The sequence below is a fragment of the Opisthocomus hoazin genome, chromosome 10 (assembly GCF_030867145.1).
Source record: "Opisthocomus hoazin isolate bOpiHoa1 chromosome 10, bOpiHoa1.hap1, whole genome shotgun sequence".
Classification (NCBI taxonomy): Eukaryota; Metazoa; Chordata; class Aves; order Opisthocomiformes; family Opisthocomidae; genus Opisthocomus; species Opisthocomus hoazin.
The window spans coordinates 30,076,531-30,095,625 of NC_134423.1; the positions used below are offsets into that span (position 1 = coordinate 30,076,531).

General features: G+C 48.9%; 1 protein-coding gene across 12 annotated transcripts in view; it reads right to left on the minus strand.

Annotated features, from left to right (window-relative positions):
• MEGF11 (multiple EGF like domains 11) overlaps positions 1-19,095 on the minus strand; it is a 283,040-nt gene that overhangs the window by 4,646 nt on the left and 259,299 nt on the right. For 10 of the 12 annotated variants that reach the window (XM_075431918.1, XM_075431915.1, XM_075431917.1 and 7 more), the window contains one exon: positions 6,498-6,554. The exons of 1 other annotated variant lie outside the window; for it this stretch is intronic. In XM_075431918.1, the coding sequence (XP_075288033.1) occupies positions 6,498-6,554 (57 nt within the window). Of the gene's footprint in view, positions 1-6,497; positions 6,555-13,437; positions 13,505-19,095 lie in introns of all 12 variants that reach the window. One more of the 12 variants, XM_075431925.1, reaches the window with a different exon arrangement.

Genomic DNA, 19,095 nt, shown 5'->3' on the forward strand with positions numbered 1-19,095 from the left:
GCTCCAATGTCAGCGACACGAGCAAATCCTGAGAGCCCTCCGCTCTCTGGGTTAGGGAAGCCAGCCTGGAAGGAAGCTCCACTGCAAAGCCAACCAGCTGGACCGTGCTGGGACCGTCAGGGACGCGAGGGCTGGCAGAGGCCCTGGCACCAGTGCAATGTTCATTTAGTAATAAAATTAAGAAAATCCTCGCCTGACCTCAGCCTGGGTGAGATTGACAAGGCCTTTGCTTCGCAGTGGAATGCGTCTGGTTTGGTAGATCACAGGAGACAGGAACCAAAACAACCCCAATATTCCCCAGGTGCTGGCAGCGGGGTTTGGCCCTCCAGCTTTACCAGCCCCACCCCGGTACAGGTGAGTTGGTGAAAAGCTGTCCCAGCCTGTCCTTTTAACGAGCACTGGAGCAACCCTGCAAGACCAAAAGCTTCTGTACATGAGCGAGACCAATGTCATTAGCTTTCGCTATCTATGTGATAAATTAAGGTGCCCCATGGTGTAGGATCTGTTAGTTTTAAAGGTGAGGAGACACTAGACAAGCACTAACAAATATAACAAGTGAACAACTGTAGGCTAAAAATACCTGTGCTATGTGGACTGGGCCCCATTCTTCAGTCACTGGGATGGTTGAACATGGGTGAACTGTCCCATGCGGGCAAGGAGCTGGAAGCTCCAGGTGCTGCCTGAGCTGACGGGGCACAGGAGCCCTCACTGCTTCAGGGACGTGGCCCCGATGAGGGGGAAAGACTCAGCCCTGAAGCTTTTATTTTGTTCTTAGCCAAAGAAGGGCTCAGCTCCAACTGCCAGCAAGATACAACGTCTGGTGGCTACTAGGAGTGCATAGCGCTCGTTAGGCGAGCCTGGGCAGCCTCTAATAAGCCAGGTCTAAATTTTGGGGGTAGAGGACAGGAATACAGTCACAAACTTGCTTCCCTGCCTCAAGCCGTGCCGCTGAGCAGATGCTCCCGGGGGCGAGAGGCAGGAGCTCACAGAAGCGGGCGGTGAGAGCAGGCGCATGCGGCTTTCGGACCCTGCGAGGACGCGAGGGCGAAGCGAGCTCCACGTGTGAGCTGCCGGCCAAGGCCGCTGCAAAGCGCTCCCCGTGGGCACCACGGCTGGGAGGGAACGAATCAAAGCAGCGCTGCGTTTAGTTTCGTAAAAATGTAAACTATAAAAGACTGCCGAGAGAGGTTCTCCTTCCCCTCTACACTGCCCTAGTGAGGCCTCATCTGCAGTGCTGTGTCCAGTTCTGGGCTCCCCAGTTCCAGAAAGATGAGGAGCTACTGGAAAGAGTCCAGCAGAGGGGTACGAGGATGAGGAGGGGACTGGAGCATCTCTCCTACGAGGAGAGGCTGAGGGAGCTGGGCTTGTTCAGCCTGGAGAAGAGAAGGCTGAGAGGGGACCTTAGAAATGCCTCTAAATATCTGAAGGGTGGGGGTCAGGAGGATGGGGCCAGACTCTTTTCAGTGGTGCCCACGACAGGACAAGGGGCAACGGGCACAAACTGAAGCAGAGGAAGCTCCAGCTGAACCCGAGGAAGAACTTCTTCCCTCTGAGGGTGACGGAGCCCTGGCCCAGGCTGCCCAGGGAGGCTGTGGAGTCTCCTTCTCTGGAGATATTCAAGCCCCGCCTGGCCGCGGTGCTGTGCAGCCTGCTCTGGGTGACCCTGCTTGGGCAGGGGGTTGGGCTGGGTGACCCACAGAGGTTCCTTCAACCCCTGCCATGCTGGGATTCTGTGATTCTGTGATTCTGCTGGCTACTAGAGGGAATAAGGGGGAAGAGTGAGGCGGCCTCCTCCTGCTTTGTTGTAGCACGCAGGGAGATCGCTGCGTGGGTCAGTGCTGGTTTGTTTGTGGAAGTGGGCACAGGCACAAATCCCAGCACATCCCGTGTTTTATGAAGCCCAGCTCAGCTACCTTTATCTTCCCAAGCTAAAATTCACCTGTATGGCTGCGAGTGCTGACACGACCCCCCCGGCAGACCTCCCCCCGGCTGTCGCCGCAGCACCAGCCCGTCCCTTCCCAGGGCAGCCCAGCGATACTCCGCTTGGGCTGCCCAGACTCACTCGGCCTCTCCCGGGAACTGCCTTTTTCCAGAAGATGCTGAGAAACAGCACGCCCAAGAGCTGCTTCCCGCTGATGTAAATGGGAGCCCTGTGTCTAGCTAGGGATTAGACCCCTCGCTCCGGATACGATGTAATTTACAGAGCACCAGCGCATGTTTGGTGCCGTGCGATGCACCAGGGAGTCATTAGCCTGCAAGACACATTATGCGCAAGAGCACAGAGAATTTACTTCCAAAGGATGTGGAAGCATCTGAGCTACTTTGTTATTGAGGTAATTTTGGGATAATTAAAAAGCCTGGCATCTGGGGTGCATCAAGAAGAGTGTGGCCAGCAGGACGAGGGAGGTTCTCCTTCCCCTCTACAGTGCCCTGGTGAGGCCCCATCTGGAGTACTGTGTCCAGTTCTGGGCTCCCCAGTTCAAGAAAGATGAAGAGCTACTGGACAGAGTCCAGCGGAGGGCTACAAGGATGATGAGGGGACTGGAGCATCTCCCCTACGAGGAGAGGCTGAGGGAGCTGGGCTTGTTCAGCCTGAAGAAGAGAAGGCTGAGAGGGGACCTAATAAATGCTTATAAATATCTGAAGGGTGGGTGTCAGGAGCATGGGGCCAAGCTCTTTTCAGTGGTGCCCAGTGACAGGACAAGGGGCAATGGGCACAAACTGAGGCACAGGAAGTTCCGTCTGAACATGAGGAAGAACTTCTTCCTTCTGAGGGTGACGGAGCCCTGGAACAGGCTGCCCAGGGAGGTTGTGGAGTCTCCTTCTCTGGAGATATTCAAGACCCGCCTGGACGCGGTGCTGTGCAGCCTGCTCTGGGTGACCCTGCTTCGGCAGGGGGGTTGGACTGGGTGACCCACAGAGGTCCCTTCCAACCCCTACTATTCTGTGATTCTGTGATTCTGTGATTTCATGACTTAATTTAACTCAGAACAAATGTGTTTTGAAATTCTCAGCCCGTTCACCCTGCAGGCCATGTGTGAGCTCTGGCGATGCCGCCTCGGGATCCTCCCGTGTAGCCATGGGTCGGGCTCTTGCAGAGGTGCAAAGCTGAGCCCGACCCGTGGCACAGCCACCAGCAGCGCTGGCACTCGCTGTAAGCACTTGATCAGCTGGACACGCTGGAGGAACATGGGGAATATGCTCTAATTTTGAAGTCCCTGTCTTCTGTGTTGCCTGGATACCAATCACCAGACCTTTGAAGGAGGTTTTATTTTTATTAACAGGGTCTGGAAATGCACTTGTCCCTCCCACAGACCGGGTTCCTCTCTTTTGCCCTGAACATCCTCTGGCACACTAATGACAAGCCTCCGTACCTACTGCCACGTTTGAAGTGCGAAGGAAGTATGATGTACGCAGGTAAAACACGCTCTCCTCCCCGTGAATCACATTTACGGGCGGCGTTCAGTGTCGCGTGCCTTTCTGGCTGCTGTCATTAACCTGGCTAACCTTCCCCGCTGCGAGGACAGCAACACAGCGATAGCTTATTGCTGCTTTTCAGAGTGTGACGCAGTTGTGGGGACACATTCTTCTACAACAAAGTCAAATGCACTACGCCAAGCCCCAGGTCCCTCAGGTGAGTGCGTTAGTTTCTATCTGCTGGGAATTTGCTGGCTCTCATGCAGAGCACAGGGGTTTTTCCTTGCAATGTTAGCGCCCAAGGTCATATTATTCCACCAGTGCATCAGCATTCATTTAAAAAAACCCACCCTAAAAAATATAAAAGGACTCAGCTGCAAAGAGAAGCTTGGAAATGATATCACTGAACATCATGCACAGGAAAAGAAACTGCTCTGAAAAACCTTCCAACGATCCAACCACTGTCACCACGTGCCACGGGGCTCAGAGCTGCCACCGAGGCACCCAGCCCCTCGCTGCCCCGCAGGGTTCCTGCTGCTTCGCCAGCGTAAAGAGCTGTCAGACACCGCGACGCGAGCTGGACTCATCCCTGGGGGACCCCGACAAACCCAAACTGGCCATGCCTACCCCCCTGTGCCTCCCCTTGCAGCACAGCCACTGCCTTTCTAGTGGCAGGGTGGAAAAGGGATGTCCCTCTCCTGGCTGTCCTGCTCTGGGGACAGCCTCCAGCCAGGCCAGTGGAGCAGGGCCTGAGGGCTCTGGTCTCCTCGGAGAAGACCTGGAGGAAGCTGGTGGTCCACCACAGCCTGGACACGGCCTCGAGCCGCAGGTCTCCCATGCCCCTTCTGGGTGTGCAGCACCCTGGGCTGGGGTCAGGAGCACCCGACATAATTTTCAGCTGCTGGGCAGGTTTTCTCCAGCCAGACCCAACACACAGTGATGGGAAAAGACATCATTTTTAAAGTGCATAAAAGTATATAAGCACAAAGCACCTGCCTGCCAAGTCTTTTTGCTGACAGATTCCCATTGTCTGGGACTGGGAGTTTCTTTTATGTGAATGACCCCACTTAGCAGATGCTTCCTCTCTATCCTCCAGATGAGTTTGACTCATCAGGGCCAACATGAGACCTGGCAGGGTGAGGAGAACTGAGTGCTGAGCCTGGGGCATGTCACCCAGCTCCTCCTGGTAGGAGACTCCTTGGGGACCGAGAGCTGCTGCCAGAGTCCTGGGGCTGCCTGCGCCCAGGAACTGCCCTGCAGACCGGACTGTGGGAGACCTTTAGCCATGCAAAGGCTTCTGAGAAGCCTCAGCTGCCAACTACCCGCACGTTAGCTACTGGAAATCCCTGGGAAGTCGGGTGTGTTCCTGCGTCCCCGGCACCTGGCCCTTGCCAGCGCCAGCCGTGCCTGTCTGCAGCAGCTGAACAGCCACAAAGAACACATCAGCTTTCCTGGCATGGCTTCGAGGCCTGATTTTTCAATTTATAAGGAGATGAACATGTAAAGTAAATGGCTCAGATCCTAAATAATAAACAAAATATGTAGCAGCAGAAAATACATTTCACAGTTCGCTGTTGCTGTAATTCTTTTTCTCTTTCACACAGGTACCCCACGCTCTGTGTGACTGTGTCTATGGATGGCAATGCCTGCTGCGTGTGTTCAAAGCAGCTTTATAACTTTGTAAACACAGTAATTTAGTTTAATCTTGAAATTAATAGTTCCGAGTAAAAAGAACTCCTAACTATACTATAATAGGATTTTTTTTTTATGAAAAAGGGAATCATTGAAGTAGATGAAACCAGTGGATTGATTCAAATATACATACATAATCCTTTTAATATTTCAAATTTAGCTTTATCGAGAAAGACTTGGTCATGGATTATTGGCTTCCTTCAGTGATTCTGTGTGGTAAGGTGACGTTTTAGGAAATATTGTAGCACTGTATTTTGTAAACAGCAGCCACAAAGTGGCTAGTGTTCTCTAGGCTGTAAACTGATCATCATTTTTTATGTGGACTAGCTTTCAGTATTCCTTGCTAGTTCAGGTAAAGGTCTTGCTCTGTAACACCTTGGCCGCAGCAGGCCAGTGGGCACCTTGAAACCAGCTCTGTGTGAAGGTCCCATTTCCCCCCTTCCTCAGCCGATGCCAGCTCAAGGACATTACGGAAGGAGGCTGTGCAGTATTTACCTCCTCGGCTGATGGAGGGACATTCCCAGCTGGCGTTTACAGACACAACAGCCTTGAATCCAAATCAAGGACCTCGGCCTGAAACCTGCCTGTTCCGAAGGAGACGGACTCCTCGCTCCATCTTCTGGACCACAGGTCCAGTGTGCCAAACCCCAGGCCAGTCAATCAGGAGCTTGTGGGGACCACGGTGCCGAGTGGTCTTGTAGTTCATACATAACTGGAATATTTTCAGTGCAAACCTGGAGGACAACTGAAATCGAAATCACTGGGCCTTGTGCTCATGACTCATCTACGGTCCCTCTCTGGAACTGCCCTAGAGTCAATGCCCGTTAATTGCTTCGTGCCAGCGTGACTGGTTAATGTACTGAGTGAGGTTTTTCCTCAAGCTCTGCTATAAATCTCTTTCAGTGAAGGCCACATAGCAGGGTCAGCTTGTTTTCTAGTGGCTTTGTTTAAGCTCAGGATGGCTAAGAGCCTTACGGAGCTGTGACTTAGCAGGCAAATGCACCAGTCTATCACCAGCAACTGCCACCAGAAAGCCATACGCGATGGCTGATAGGTCCTAAGAGAGCTTCCCCTGGCCAGGCATCTCCACCTGCACCTCCTGTCCCTGCAGCAAAGCCCTCCCTTTTTGTCTTAACGCTGCTTTGCTGAGGCAGGAGCCTACAGCCTTGTAAAGACTTACATCCATAATTTATGGGCCCCAGACATCTGGCTCGGAGTCAGGAGTGCTGCCAGCTGAGCCATGCAGGCATATTTTGTAGGTAATTGCTCTGTCCCTCTCTGTCTCTGCATGGCCACTCTCCCGGGTGCTCAGGGCTCCTAGCTCACCTCTTCTACGACACCCTCCTCAAACTCTTTGCCAGGGTGACTGCAGGCACTGGATACCATACCTTTGAAGCTTTTTTCCATTATGTATGTGTTCTGACGTCTATCCATCCCACAAGCACCTGCATAAAAATGATATATAATGGAAAACAAATAAATATTTATGTAAATTGGATCGCTTTGACTACTGAGCAGCATATATTCTTTCCTCTAAATTGTACATCAAGGCCCTCATTTAGGGAGGCTCTTAAGCACATCCTCAGCTGTAAGTATGCACTCAGCTTCAGTGGGGCTTCTGTGCACGCCTAAAATTATGCATATGCTTAAGAGCTTCCCTGGATGGGAGGGCTTTCCTGAAACAGCGTGCTGCTCATTACCAAGAACAGCTATCCATCAGGAGAACAGGAAAAAAAAAATCATCTGCTGATACGTTCGTTATTGAAACACTGGGTTGGATTAGTAAAAAGTAAAAGAAGCCTAAAAAACATAGTCTTTCAAATTTGAGTCCGCAGGTTCCATTGCATTACTCTGTGGCTAATTTTAGGCTGTGTTTCATTCATGGATAGTATGTTATTTAATTCACAGTCTTAGATTCTAAGACTCTAATCTTTCTAAATTACCTTACACGACTTTGCCTATAAGTTTGGACAGTTCAATAACTGGTGTGACAATAGTCCCTAAATGACTACAGCGGTCTGAAAATGCAGCAGCTGAGAGCAGAGAGCTGACAGCGAAGAGTTCTGCCTTACGCGGCTCCGTAAGAACTTGCTGCTTCTCACCGAGGCAGAGATAGAAGGGCATGGGAACCTTTTCCATTTTCACTACTGCAAATCATCCTAGACATCAATCACAAGGCAAATCTAATGTAAGTCTTTAAATCTTTTTAACTACAGAGTCTGATATTTCTTATTGACTAGCAAAGTCAACAGAAATTTGGTTACCGAGGTAGAAATGTCTTTGTGGCTTATGGAATTCCTGATCAAGTAACTAAGTTACGCCGGTGAAAGAGCCCTGCAAACAGCCCATCCCAGAGGTCTCCTGGCTATTTGTCCTTGCATGTCCTCTGGTCTCTACGGAAAAAGCTGTCACCGCCACTGGCAATGCTGTACCAGTCCCTTTTTCATGACAGCTTTGTTTTTTTTGCTAAATAAGAAAAACCACTAAATTAGACAGTAGATGTGCTACTGGCACATCAAAGACAAACCCCTCGGCTCTGATTCTCAGAGTGCCCATCCTTGGGCACAGGAGAAGGTCTAGTGGCACACGACTGGCTCTCTGTGGTGGGGCTCTTTCCCTTCTGACCTAGAGTGACCCCCCCCCCAACCCATCTGAGCACCATCTGCCACTCGTCCCGAGCCAATTCCCAGACTCACCCCCTGAAAGAAGATGCAGAGCACAAGGCTGACCGGGCGGTTTGAGCATAGCGGAGAAGCTCTTTCACCTAACGCAGTTCGCTGCGTGCTGCTATTCTTTCTTGCATTCTGCTAGGGCAGAGTCCTGAGCGATGAGGATGGAGCTAATTCATCCCTTGTCTCACACCCACAGGGCCGGTGCTCCCGTTCCCAGCTGCGGTGCTCTGGAAGGCCATCCCGGGCAGCCACACGTCCTCCTGCCCCAGCTGAGAAAGCCTCCCTGGGGCAGGAGCACCCACGCAGTGCCCGGGTGCCTCCCCGAAACACAGCGTGCCTCCGGCAAGAAGCAGCTCACAGCACCCGGAGCAAGGCTGGCATGCGAGAATCTGGTGAGCACACAGCTGGGGTTCCAGGGTGAAGGGAGCCGTACCCGTGGAGAACGAGCTGCGGCAGGGAAGAGAAGGAGACCCAGGCTGACCCATGGGGAAGTGCGTTGGACACAGCACTGCTCACACAGCGCAACAGGAACACTGGAAGAGCCTCTGGCTTCTGAAGACAGGGATGGATAACTTCGCTCAGGACCATGATCTAGTCCTCCCCAGTAGCTTTAAGATATTGAGCAGCCACGTTGGAGTTAGAGACAACGCAAGCAGCAAAAACCATAGGAATGATCTTGTAGGGCAGTGTCCTCGTAACTGCTGGGGACTAAGGAAACGGTTAGAATCAGGACCATGAAGAATAAGTGATGTATCACAACAGAGGTTACCCTGGGAATGGTTGGCTGTGCTCATTGCACAGTCTGTCCTTGTACAAGAATGTTGCACATGTTCTGGACATCCTCATCAGACCTTTACAGAAACCTTCCCATTGCGACTTCAAAGGCCTGAATGAAGGCTGCAGACCTGGGGCTGCTGCGAGGATGCAGCAACATCAGCCGGCTCTTTCGGTGGCTCGGAGGGGAAGGACTCCACCTTCAGAGCGCATTTTCTTAGCTCAGCTCCATGTGAGCTCCTGCCAGTCCTACTGGAGATGGCAGGCATGTCTGGAAGGGCTTCTGCAGCAGCAAGAGATCACTATACCAGCTCTCAGTAAGCCCAAACTTGCTGTGAGACCCTTCTAGAGGGCAGGCTGCCGTATCAATACAGGGTTCATCTGAGTGAACCTGACTTCTGCTTCTGAGCTGGCGAACAGGCAGCCCTTGCCCACGCTGAGCTGCAGAATAGCACGTTGCCACGCTGGAGCTCAGTTCGCTCTTACTCCAGTGTAGCTGTAGAAAACAGAATCCTTCTTACGGGAGGATGGCTAAGAAAGGGTGGGATACACCTGCTAGGAAGGATTCGGGTAGGGTTGGTGCTGCCTTGGGAGGCCTACACAGCCCCTCAAAGCCCTTCCCAACCTACTCCCTGTAATCCTCCGTTTAGTCTTCTTGTATATTTGTTATAATTCTCTGGGGTTTATGACCCATTTTTGTGTATTCAGTGCATTCCTCAGAAGATGAAATGAATGATGGATACATTTTTTTTTTAAACTGCAAAAAAAGTTAACAAAGCCCTAAACAGGCCAGGAATCTGGTCTTTCAGGAAAGTCCAGGTTTAAGCTTGAAACTAAATTGTCCGCTGGGGTGAAATCAGCGTCTCATCTGGAAATATTTTTCCACACCTCTTGGTTTTGAGAAAACGCAGAGTCAGCTCTGAATCAAAAGCTGTGGCTTTGATCCTCTGGATTAAATGCAGCTTTGAGTCTCTCAAGATGTGCTGCAAATCGCACTGTAGTCTCTGCACTGAGGACTGCTGTTAAAAAAACATTACTGATAAAACCATTTTTGTCTGCAGCCCGCTGTGCCCAGCACTCAAGCTAATGAGCATAACAACCTTTCCTGAACTCAGTGGGTGGTTTAGGACTTTTGACTTGCTTGGAAGAGGAGCTGGAAGCTGGACTCTGCAATTGCGTAATGCAGACTGGACTAGAGCAGGAGAGATGAGTCACAGGGCAAACAACTCCGGTTCTGCAGCAAGAGACAGTGAACAGAAAATGCAAAGACAAACCATTGCTTGAAACAAGCAGGACTAGTCTGTGTTGAATAGGTAGTGGCACACAGGGAAGGTGACAAAGCCGCCTCTTCTTGGCACCACAGCTTCCCCAAACTCTCATCTCTCAAGCACATGTCCAGCAGAATTCCTTGTGCAAATGTGCTCCTCACTGGACTCCAACTCCAGCCAACTGATACAATTGTCTCTCTGACAAAGTCTGATATCTAAAGCTCACTAGCAAAGTGCCAGCAGTAAAACCACAAGCTTCCTTCTGCTCATTGCATTTCCCAGTTGGAAAGAACAAAAACCTGGCAACTGAAGTCCTGCAAAACAGGCCAAATACCTGCAGTCTGGCAAGAGCCACTGTATGTGTATATACAGCAGAAATACATAGGTATACTTTTATATATAGTATAGATGCATAGATGCATACACATACGTAAGACGCATGGTTTTCTATGCAATGTTTTCCTATCGGGCTCAAGGAAAGCCCATTGATACCAGAGGGAACATACACATTGACTTAGACAGGCGTTACACTGGGTCCTTAGTTAAGACTAAATCATCCCTCTTAGCATCACGCACAGCGAACAGCCTCTGGCCATCTGCTCGCGCTCTTCCCAGGAAGCTGCTGCTGGGTCAGGCAGGTTTGCTCTCACGCTTCCTTGCCATGTTTGCTCTGTCTCTTGATTTGTGCTGCTGTGGCAGTGAGTAGGACATGCATCTGAAATCAGGGCTATGATGGACCCTGAACTGGGCTGTTCCTCTGGTCCTGAGCCCCCTCGGTATGAGCAGCCCCTTCTCTGCTCCCTCAGAGAATCTTTCTTTCTTTCTTTCTTTCTTTCCCTCTCCAGATAAGATGTCTGAGGAATGACTCCCGGCTCAGCAAAGACCCGTGATGCAAACTGAGAGCAATCAAAAGGTGTTTTCCAAAGCTGTAAAAGTGCAGCCGGCAAGAGCGAGGAGAGCAAAGAGGGGTTAATTAAAGCCCTTGTGCCTGTTACCTGTGGAATTGCCTTTATGAGATACACAAGCAGACTGAAAGTACATGGCATTTCCAGAAAGCATCCTGTTGATCCTCTTTTAGACAGAGGTACAGAGATACACTGCTTGGAAGTGAGGAGCTGCGGTGCCGTGCACACAGAAAAGGGCATGGTACTGCCGATCAGCTGAGCAGTTGTGCTCTGCTTCTGCTAGAAACAGTCTCCTGGCTTCTCTGAGCTGCCAGCTGCTGCTCCTGAGCAAGGCAGCATCTCCTCCTTGGGAGCAGCTGCTCCTCCTGCTCTCCTGAGCTGTGAGATCAAAGGGGAGTATAAGCCTGGATCCTGTGTGGTATCAAGGAACAAGATTTTGCCCATCAGAAGAGTTCCTGGGTCCTGACATCCAGTCTGAGCACAGCCATGACCCTGAAAAGTGATGGTATGCTGCAGTTCAAAATAAAAAAGGTGTCAGCTTGGGACAGGTCTGGACTGCATCCAGCTTTGAGCACAGTATTTGAGCAGAAATGCATTTCACAGGTCAAAAAAAAAAAAAAAAGATTGGAGAAAACGCCTTATGATTGTAGGTTTTAGAAGGTGAGCGTCTGAGTTAATTTTCATGTGGATATTCTCACGATTTCCTTTCTCCAACTATAATTCATATTTCTGACACTTGCAATTTCTAACAAGTGTGTAGACAGTTTGTGAGCCTGATGCTGTTTCTCATCTGGTTGGTCCACAGAGCCTGTCCTTTGGGACCATCGCCTCAGCTGGAGGAGTCGCTGGCTGAACAACCAGGGAGGTGACCAGGAGGGGCTAGGGTTTTCCATCCGTTACAGATTTCTCTTCAATTTCCCTTTAAGTCCTCTTTTCTGCCTCTAGCTCACTCCTTACACATCTATTCTCTATAATATTTCATGGGTCACAACAGAGGTGTTGTCCACTCCTATTTTAACAGAATCCATGGACAATACTTGGCTGCTATTCCAACACGTGAGCTTGAGCATCTGTGCCACAAAAGCTGAGGCTAATGGTGGGATGAGAAGGTGGTGCAGCTCTGAACTCTTTGGTACTTCCGTGCACACCGTGATTTACAGGTCAAGATCCCCTATGTGACCTTATTAGGGTTCACTTCTATTTGAAATCTGTAATCCAAAATTGAAATTTTTTGCTTTCTTCTGAAATTTGCACATGTAAGTGGAATCTACAACTTTTATTTCACAAAAGTAACACCATGAAATGAAAACATGTTACAGTTTCATGTAAAAATGGCCTCAATCCGAGCAAGAATTCAGCATTATGGAAGTTTGCATAAGCAAGCATTAATTTTAGTATTGAAAGGGAAGAAAAAAGGATCTAATTTTTATCAATTAGTGTGAAAAAGACATTTTGAAAAAAAACAAGAAAAAAAAAGTATCTGGGACGTGAAATGCCATGGAAGACATTGTGACTGTTTTGCTGGAGACTTTTGAGCTAAAGTATTTATCACTTCTACATCATTCTTACTGCAAAGGCATTTAGCATTGCTTCTGCTGGTAAAACACAACGCATGAATGCAGGACAAATGTGGCACATAGAGCATTCAGGGCACCGTGAGCTAAAAGCAAATATAGCTAGTGAGCAAAGCAGTAAAGTGGTAAAAGGAAAATTAACTCGAGGAGCATTTGGAAATCCTCACCACCCCCAACTCTCCACGTTACGTACAGTTAAGCACAACAGCGGTTCTGCAGCGTAGTAGAGAGAAGCAAACATTAATGGTTGCTAACGATGGAAAAGGCTTTGCGTTGAAGCGCGACAGTTTTGTGATTTTCCTGATGCAGGGAGGACTTGATCTTTGGAGCAAGGCATGGTGTGACCAAAAGAGCAGTGACAAGATGTGATGCCTGGTGGTGCCCTATGCTCATTCCTTTGCCATGTGAGATAGTTGACCTTAAAAATCCCGTAATACCACTTAATACTGCACTTTCCCTCATACTGTGTATTTTTGGTAAGATATTAGTAATCCCAGTAAAGGAAAGGGCAAATGCTTTCTGCCATTGACAAGCTAAACTCCAAGTGCTCAGATAGGAAAACAAATAGCATCCAAAGCACTAAATCTGGACAGGTTTTCAGATAAGAGCTGCTAAAAAACTGACGCCAGAGAGAATAAACTCAGAAAGGGCAACTGGACTTCACTCTAGGCTTGTTTGCACTTGCCTGAAAAATGGCCACTGTATGATTAATTCGGAGCCAATAGTGTGTGCCGCACGCTCCAGCTCCAACCAGAGGCTCCACAGTTTTAGCAAGATGCCAGTATTTAGGGCTAAACTTTATTAAGCATGAAAGAAAAAAAAAAATCACAGATTTGAATTTTTAATGTTTTAAGCTAGTCTTTAAAAAAACGTTTATAGAGTAGATGATAGTGATTCAACCAAGCAACCTAGCAGGGGATGCTAGAATGAATATTGACTCTGCTTTCCCAGCTGCGGTTTGTGGCAAAGGAAACAATTTTCAATTCTCCGTCTTTCACTACTGGCAATGCTGATTGTGAAAGAAAGACAACAGCAATATTCTTCATTATTGTTAATGCCTTTATGAAAGGCTGATTTGGATTTGGAATTGCTCTAAAGTCTACTGAAGTGATTAAATTGTTTAAAAATTACTGACCTAGTTCATTCAGATAGCTGTAGGGTCTCCAGTCTGCAGTTTCTCTGTCAAGGATTTTGCTACTGAGCTGTTCAAAAAGTATGATAATGGGTTAATGCTGAAATAACCAGACAGTTCCCACCCAAGCCTTCAGCCCAGTGATGTCGCGAATAAAGATGGGAGATGACTGTTACCTCGGCCTCGCCATTTCAGTTCTTTCTCTGCATGAATTTGACAGTTGTTCACTAGCATTAGGGAAAATCACAAAGGAAAGTCACGTCACCAAGCAATGAACACAAGCATGCTGGAAAACACAGGATTTCCTTGAGCAACCGGTGATCACGACTCAGATGCCTGTGTACATGGAGTGACAAGCTGGCCCCTGCAGAATAACTAGTGAAGATGGATGGCTCCAAACCACCTACATCAGCATGCAGACAGCAGCTCCTTGGAATGAAGGGGGTTTGCTAATGCATCTGTGTGTTTGGTTAAGTAACGGCTACAGGAATTCTCTCAATTCAAGGAAAATAACATTGGCAATAACGAAGCCTAGAGCCCCGTGCAGATCTGCCAGCAGAATCGGAGAGGAGTCCAGGGCTGCCATCCAGATGCTGCTGCTGGAAAAACACCGCTTGCAGCGTGGCCGCTGGGACCCTCCGCGTGCCCCGGGCACGGCTGGAGAGGGGTGGCCGGGCACAGCCGGCGCCACCGGCATGGTACCGTCTGGAGAAGGCTGCTATCGTATTAAGCACATGTGTCAATATGCTCTTGATTTTTCTGCCACTTGCAGGAGCCTCACTTGAGCTAGGTAACGCTTAAGCACAATGTCAAGGGGCTAGCACAGCATCTGCCTGAGGGGTGAGGACTTTGGAGACCTGGAGTGAGCTTGCTGGAGCATCTCTTATGGCGGTCAGCAAAAGGAGAGGGGCTGACTTTTTGGGGGTGCACGGCTCCACTAGACTGGGGCATCACGGCAAAAGTGGCTCTCCAAAGCCTACGGTGATCAGGTGAGTCCCAGGAAGGAGGGTCTGTGAATCACTGTAGATGCTAAAGCTGCTGAGTTCTCCACCTCGACCTGAAAGCTGCACCTGCTGAAAGTACAGCTGGTCCTCAGGAAGTGTCAGTTCAAGAGCAAATCCCAACCCTGTTTCTGAAAAATTAAATTTATAAAGCCATTGTTGCTCTCCTGAGTTTGCTTCCGAACTGGAAAGCCTCCTGCCTCTGTTTCAGAAGGTTCAGCTCTGCTGTTTTACCATATTTACAAGAAAATGCTTAACAATAAAGGAGGTTAAAACTGAAACATTCAAAATTACCACAACTTTTCATTTTTCCTGATCTCTCATTAAAATTTGCTTAGCTTTCATAATTGGTTTTAGACTTGGAACAAAAAACCCCCTCACTGGTGTGTTGAAGTCTACTGGGATATAAAATCCCCGCTGGTACTCAGCACCTACAGCCAGACCCCACAGGTATCTTCACCCACCTTCACAGTCCTATTGACTACTCACTGCGCCAGTGCCACAGCCACCCCTGGGACTGTCCCCTCCCGCTGGGACCCTGCTGCTGAGCCACCAGCGCCGACCTTGAGCGCAGCATTAACGCAGGGCGGTTCTGTGCCCTGCGCAGTGCGGGAAGTGAAGCCAGATGATCGCAACGGTCCCTGGTGGCCCCACAGCCCATGAATCTCACATCAGACAGCACCCGCAGCATGGAGATCGCTGTGTCTAGTGCCTCGTTCTGTTCCTTCGCATTTTCTGTCTCTCTATATTCCCACTAAGGTAACGTGTCATCAGCTCATTAGGCACCTTTGCAGCAGCCACTCTCCTCAAGGACATGCCCAGAGCACAGACAGAGTGGATAAAGCTGGTTGCCTGCATTATTTCTAGAGCAATCATTGCCCGAGAGCAGTGGCTGTGACTGCACCTCCTCGCTCCCAGCACGGGCTGCGCATCTGGCGTCTCCCAGTTGACAACGCAGGAGTCATTTCTTTGTCATTCAGCAGTTCCTTGTGCTCCCCCAAAACTGGGCACATAAACGCTGCCAGCAGATACGCGGTACGAATGGATGGGGCAGTCGGAGCAAAGCGGCAAGGGCAAGGCGACGGAGAGCAGATGGGTTTGTAATGTGGCCACAGAGGAAGGAAGCCGGCGCTCCTGGCCCTACACTCGGCCCCTGTAAATCAGCGCAGCCCCACTAACGGCACTGTCAGCTGCCACCAGCGGACCCCACGGCTTTCTTCTTCATTTCAAAACTTGCAGCAATAACGTGAATGCTGATTTTTCAATCCAGCTGCACCACTTAGATGACATTTATTAAAGTCTTTGCGTTTCTATTAAAAGCCATGTTTTTGCAGGATTTATAAATCAGCTCACAAACCTAAAATGTGGCGTGAAGAGCTGTGGGCTAGAATTGATTTTTTTAATGAAATGATTTGGGGACAGTTCTAAGTTTTTCAGAATGTAGTAATTACGAAGAAATGTGATTATAGCTGTCTCTGTGCTACTATCATTTCTTAACACACTATAATTTGTTAACATTTTTTTTAAGTTAGAAGATACTTCAGTTTCTACTGTGAAGCAAAATTGCTTTTCTGGGGGAAAAAATACTTCATAGTAAATTTATCCACTAAAAATTGTAGCTTCTAATTTTAGCAGTTTGGTTAAAACTACCTCATATCTGGCAACTTTTCCTTTAAGATCAACGAGATACTAGCATGAGTAAAGTGAAGTCATTACCCGCCCATCTAAAACAGCTGGATAGATCACAGTGGCAAGTCGGTCACCAACATGCCATTTGTCAGTGCTCAGATTTTCTAAGAAGTCCAAGGCATTAGGCAGAGAGGTGCTGGCGGGAGCTCCATCACACCTTTGTCCCCCAGAAGAGCAATTGGTAAGAGTTTTGCCATTAAATTCCCTGACTCCTGACTTCAGGCTTCCATGGTCCAAGCCCATGTTTCTCAGTTTTACATACTGAACACTCTGCAGCCATTCTATATTTGCAATCTTCCTTTTTCTTGAGCAAGATGTAGTCAAAGGTACTTTAATGACGCTTTCTGTGGTTGAATTCCTTTTTATTATCTGGGTGACATCCAGTCAGACCATTTCCAGTGTCCTCTATTTTGCAGTTTCTAATTTTATGTGCAGCCTTTGGTAGAAATTAGAATTTCCTTTAATAGATGTGAATCTGCTGGTTTTAAAAATCCAAGATATCTAATAGCACTCGATTTTTATGATGGCTGTAGAAACCAGCAACACCTGGGCTCTAGCTGCGATGCTGTTCTCCTTCGGTAGGGAGTGAGGGAGGAATTAAGGTGAGAGTCCTCCATTTGCTTGTGACGCACCAGCGCAGCAGCCTCATGCTTTATACACAGTATTCTTCACAAACTTTTGCAGCCTTTTGTAAAAGTGAGATACATTCCTACATTCATGCACAATTCAAAAACTCAAATATAGAGCTGGCAGTGAAGCTCTGAGAGTGGTTCCGTGAATGGTCCCTCCGAGTTCCCTCTGAGCAAAACAGGGCCTCAGCGTTTGAAAATCTGGTCTCTAACTCCAGCAGCGAGAGCTCTGATGTGCAGACACGGGTACAGAGGTAGGTCTGTACCTCCGTTTATCTACTTTGGAAAATTTTAGTGCAGTAATTCTGTGGCACAATTTCACCTTAGTTCATGTATGATACTCCTTGGTAACTTGCAGCATCGTTATTATTTGCTGCTGCACATGTCATAAGGGTAGAGGCAAAACCTACTTATAGGAGCTAACGGGCAAAGGTGAAATTTTGGCTTCACTTAAACTAATAGTAAAATATCTGTTGACTTCGTTGGGGCCAGCATTTCAGCAGAGCTGACTTTGCAAGCTCACTCAGTTGGGAAGCGCATTTACTTCTAGCAAGAGCTGGTAGTTCAAAGCTTCCGCTGAGATTCAGGAGCCTCTGCCTCCTCCGGAACCCCCGAGATGCAGAGCCGTTCTCCAGGACCTCGCCCAGCAACAAAGCTCGGCCCTGCCAACACCTGCTGGCAGCCGCAGCAGGCTTTAGGGACACAGGACTGGAAGGGTGCTGAGCACCGAGGCTCTGAGTCCAGCCGCCTTTTACTGCAAACACCCAGGCATATAATCACTTAGAGAGCTGATCAAGCTCCATTTGAACAGTAATCAGATTTCTTTGTCCCATTAGTCTTACTGGGAAGCTATTCCAAAATCTCACTGATCTGATGTTAGAAATCTAATTTCCAGCTTCGACGCGTTCATGGCCAGTTCATCCTCATTTGTTCTTGTGCCAGCTCTGATCTAACTTAAATAGCTCTTCTCCCTCCTAGTGTTTACCTCGTTGTATTTATAGATGGCAGTCATACTCCTCTCAGCATTCAGTTTGCTAGATAAAAGAAGCCAAGCCTTTTTTTAGTCTCTTCTCACACACTCCCCCTTACCCTCCCACTTGCTCTTGCCTGCATGTGTTCCAGTTTGAGCACTCTGCTAGCACAACTAACCAGTCCTGTATACACCAGGAGGAGTTTAATGCCTCCACTTCTACTTGTCTCTCAGCACCTCCAAAGTTTTTTCCTTCAGGACACGCACAGGGTCCTGCGCAGTGGCCAAATGTCTGTCTGGGGAAATGCGGAGGTGAGATACCTTCCCCTCGGTCCTAGAAGAGATGCGGGAAGGCTTGGCACTGCTCCCTTCTTGGGAAGACAGACCTGTCTCACAAACTGCGGTCCTCAGTGCAACGCTGGACCTTTCAGCTTCTGCTGTCAGCCATCCCTGCCCAATCCCCACTGTGCACACTGCCCACGGCAGCAGGGCCAGCAGACCCAGCCAACAGCGCAGGACGGCTGTGCTCGGTGCCCTGCAGCCAGACTGACCCTCGCTGAGCCGCTACAGGGCCAGGAGAGGAAAGCAGAGACAGCAGGAAGGAAAACAGAAATAACATGTGTTCAGTTGGGTGAGAAAAGAGAATAGGAAAGCGGATATGAGAAAAAACAGGAAAGATAATAGAGTGGAGAGAACACCGGGGGAAAAGGAGAGAGAAGGCAAAATAAGACACAGAAAGAGAGAAGAGGACAAGAGGGGCAGGGGGAGCACACGAGAGAGAAAGGCTTCTCAAACTGGAGCAGGGCTGCGTCTCCCTGTTGCTGTCTCTTTGTACCTTTGCCCAAGCTGTCTCTCTGAAAGAAGTGATAGAGGAATGGCTCCAGTCCATCGCCTCCAGGCATGATCTCCTTTGAGCACGGATAATGCACCCAGGGCTCCGGCTCAGCAGTTTGGAGATTCCTCCATTCATTTTGCATCTGCGCTGGTTCCTTTGTGACCCCATCTGGCACTATAAAGAAATGAATCCTCCAAGTACAACTTGTGCACATTTCCCCGCAGAAAGTGGGAATGGCACCAGACAGACTGATTTGGAGATGAAACTCGTTAAGGCAGCCGTTAGGGGCTTTATATGCTCTTTTGTCTTACTTGGCTGGAGAACTGCATAGACAGAAGAGCAAATTTTTAGCCATCCTCAGCTATTCAGCGCTGCAAAGCATTCTCATGAATAAGTCAGGTGGTGGGAGATCTGAAGGACATATCAGCCCACGTATTTTGATAAGTGCCCTGAGAATACCAGATCCATTGTTTTTTCTTTTTTGAATATCAGGACAACCTGCTGTCCAGCTACTGACAGCCAGCACTACAGCAGGGT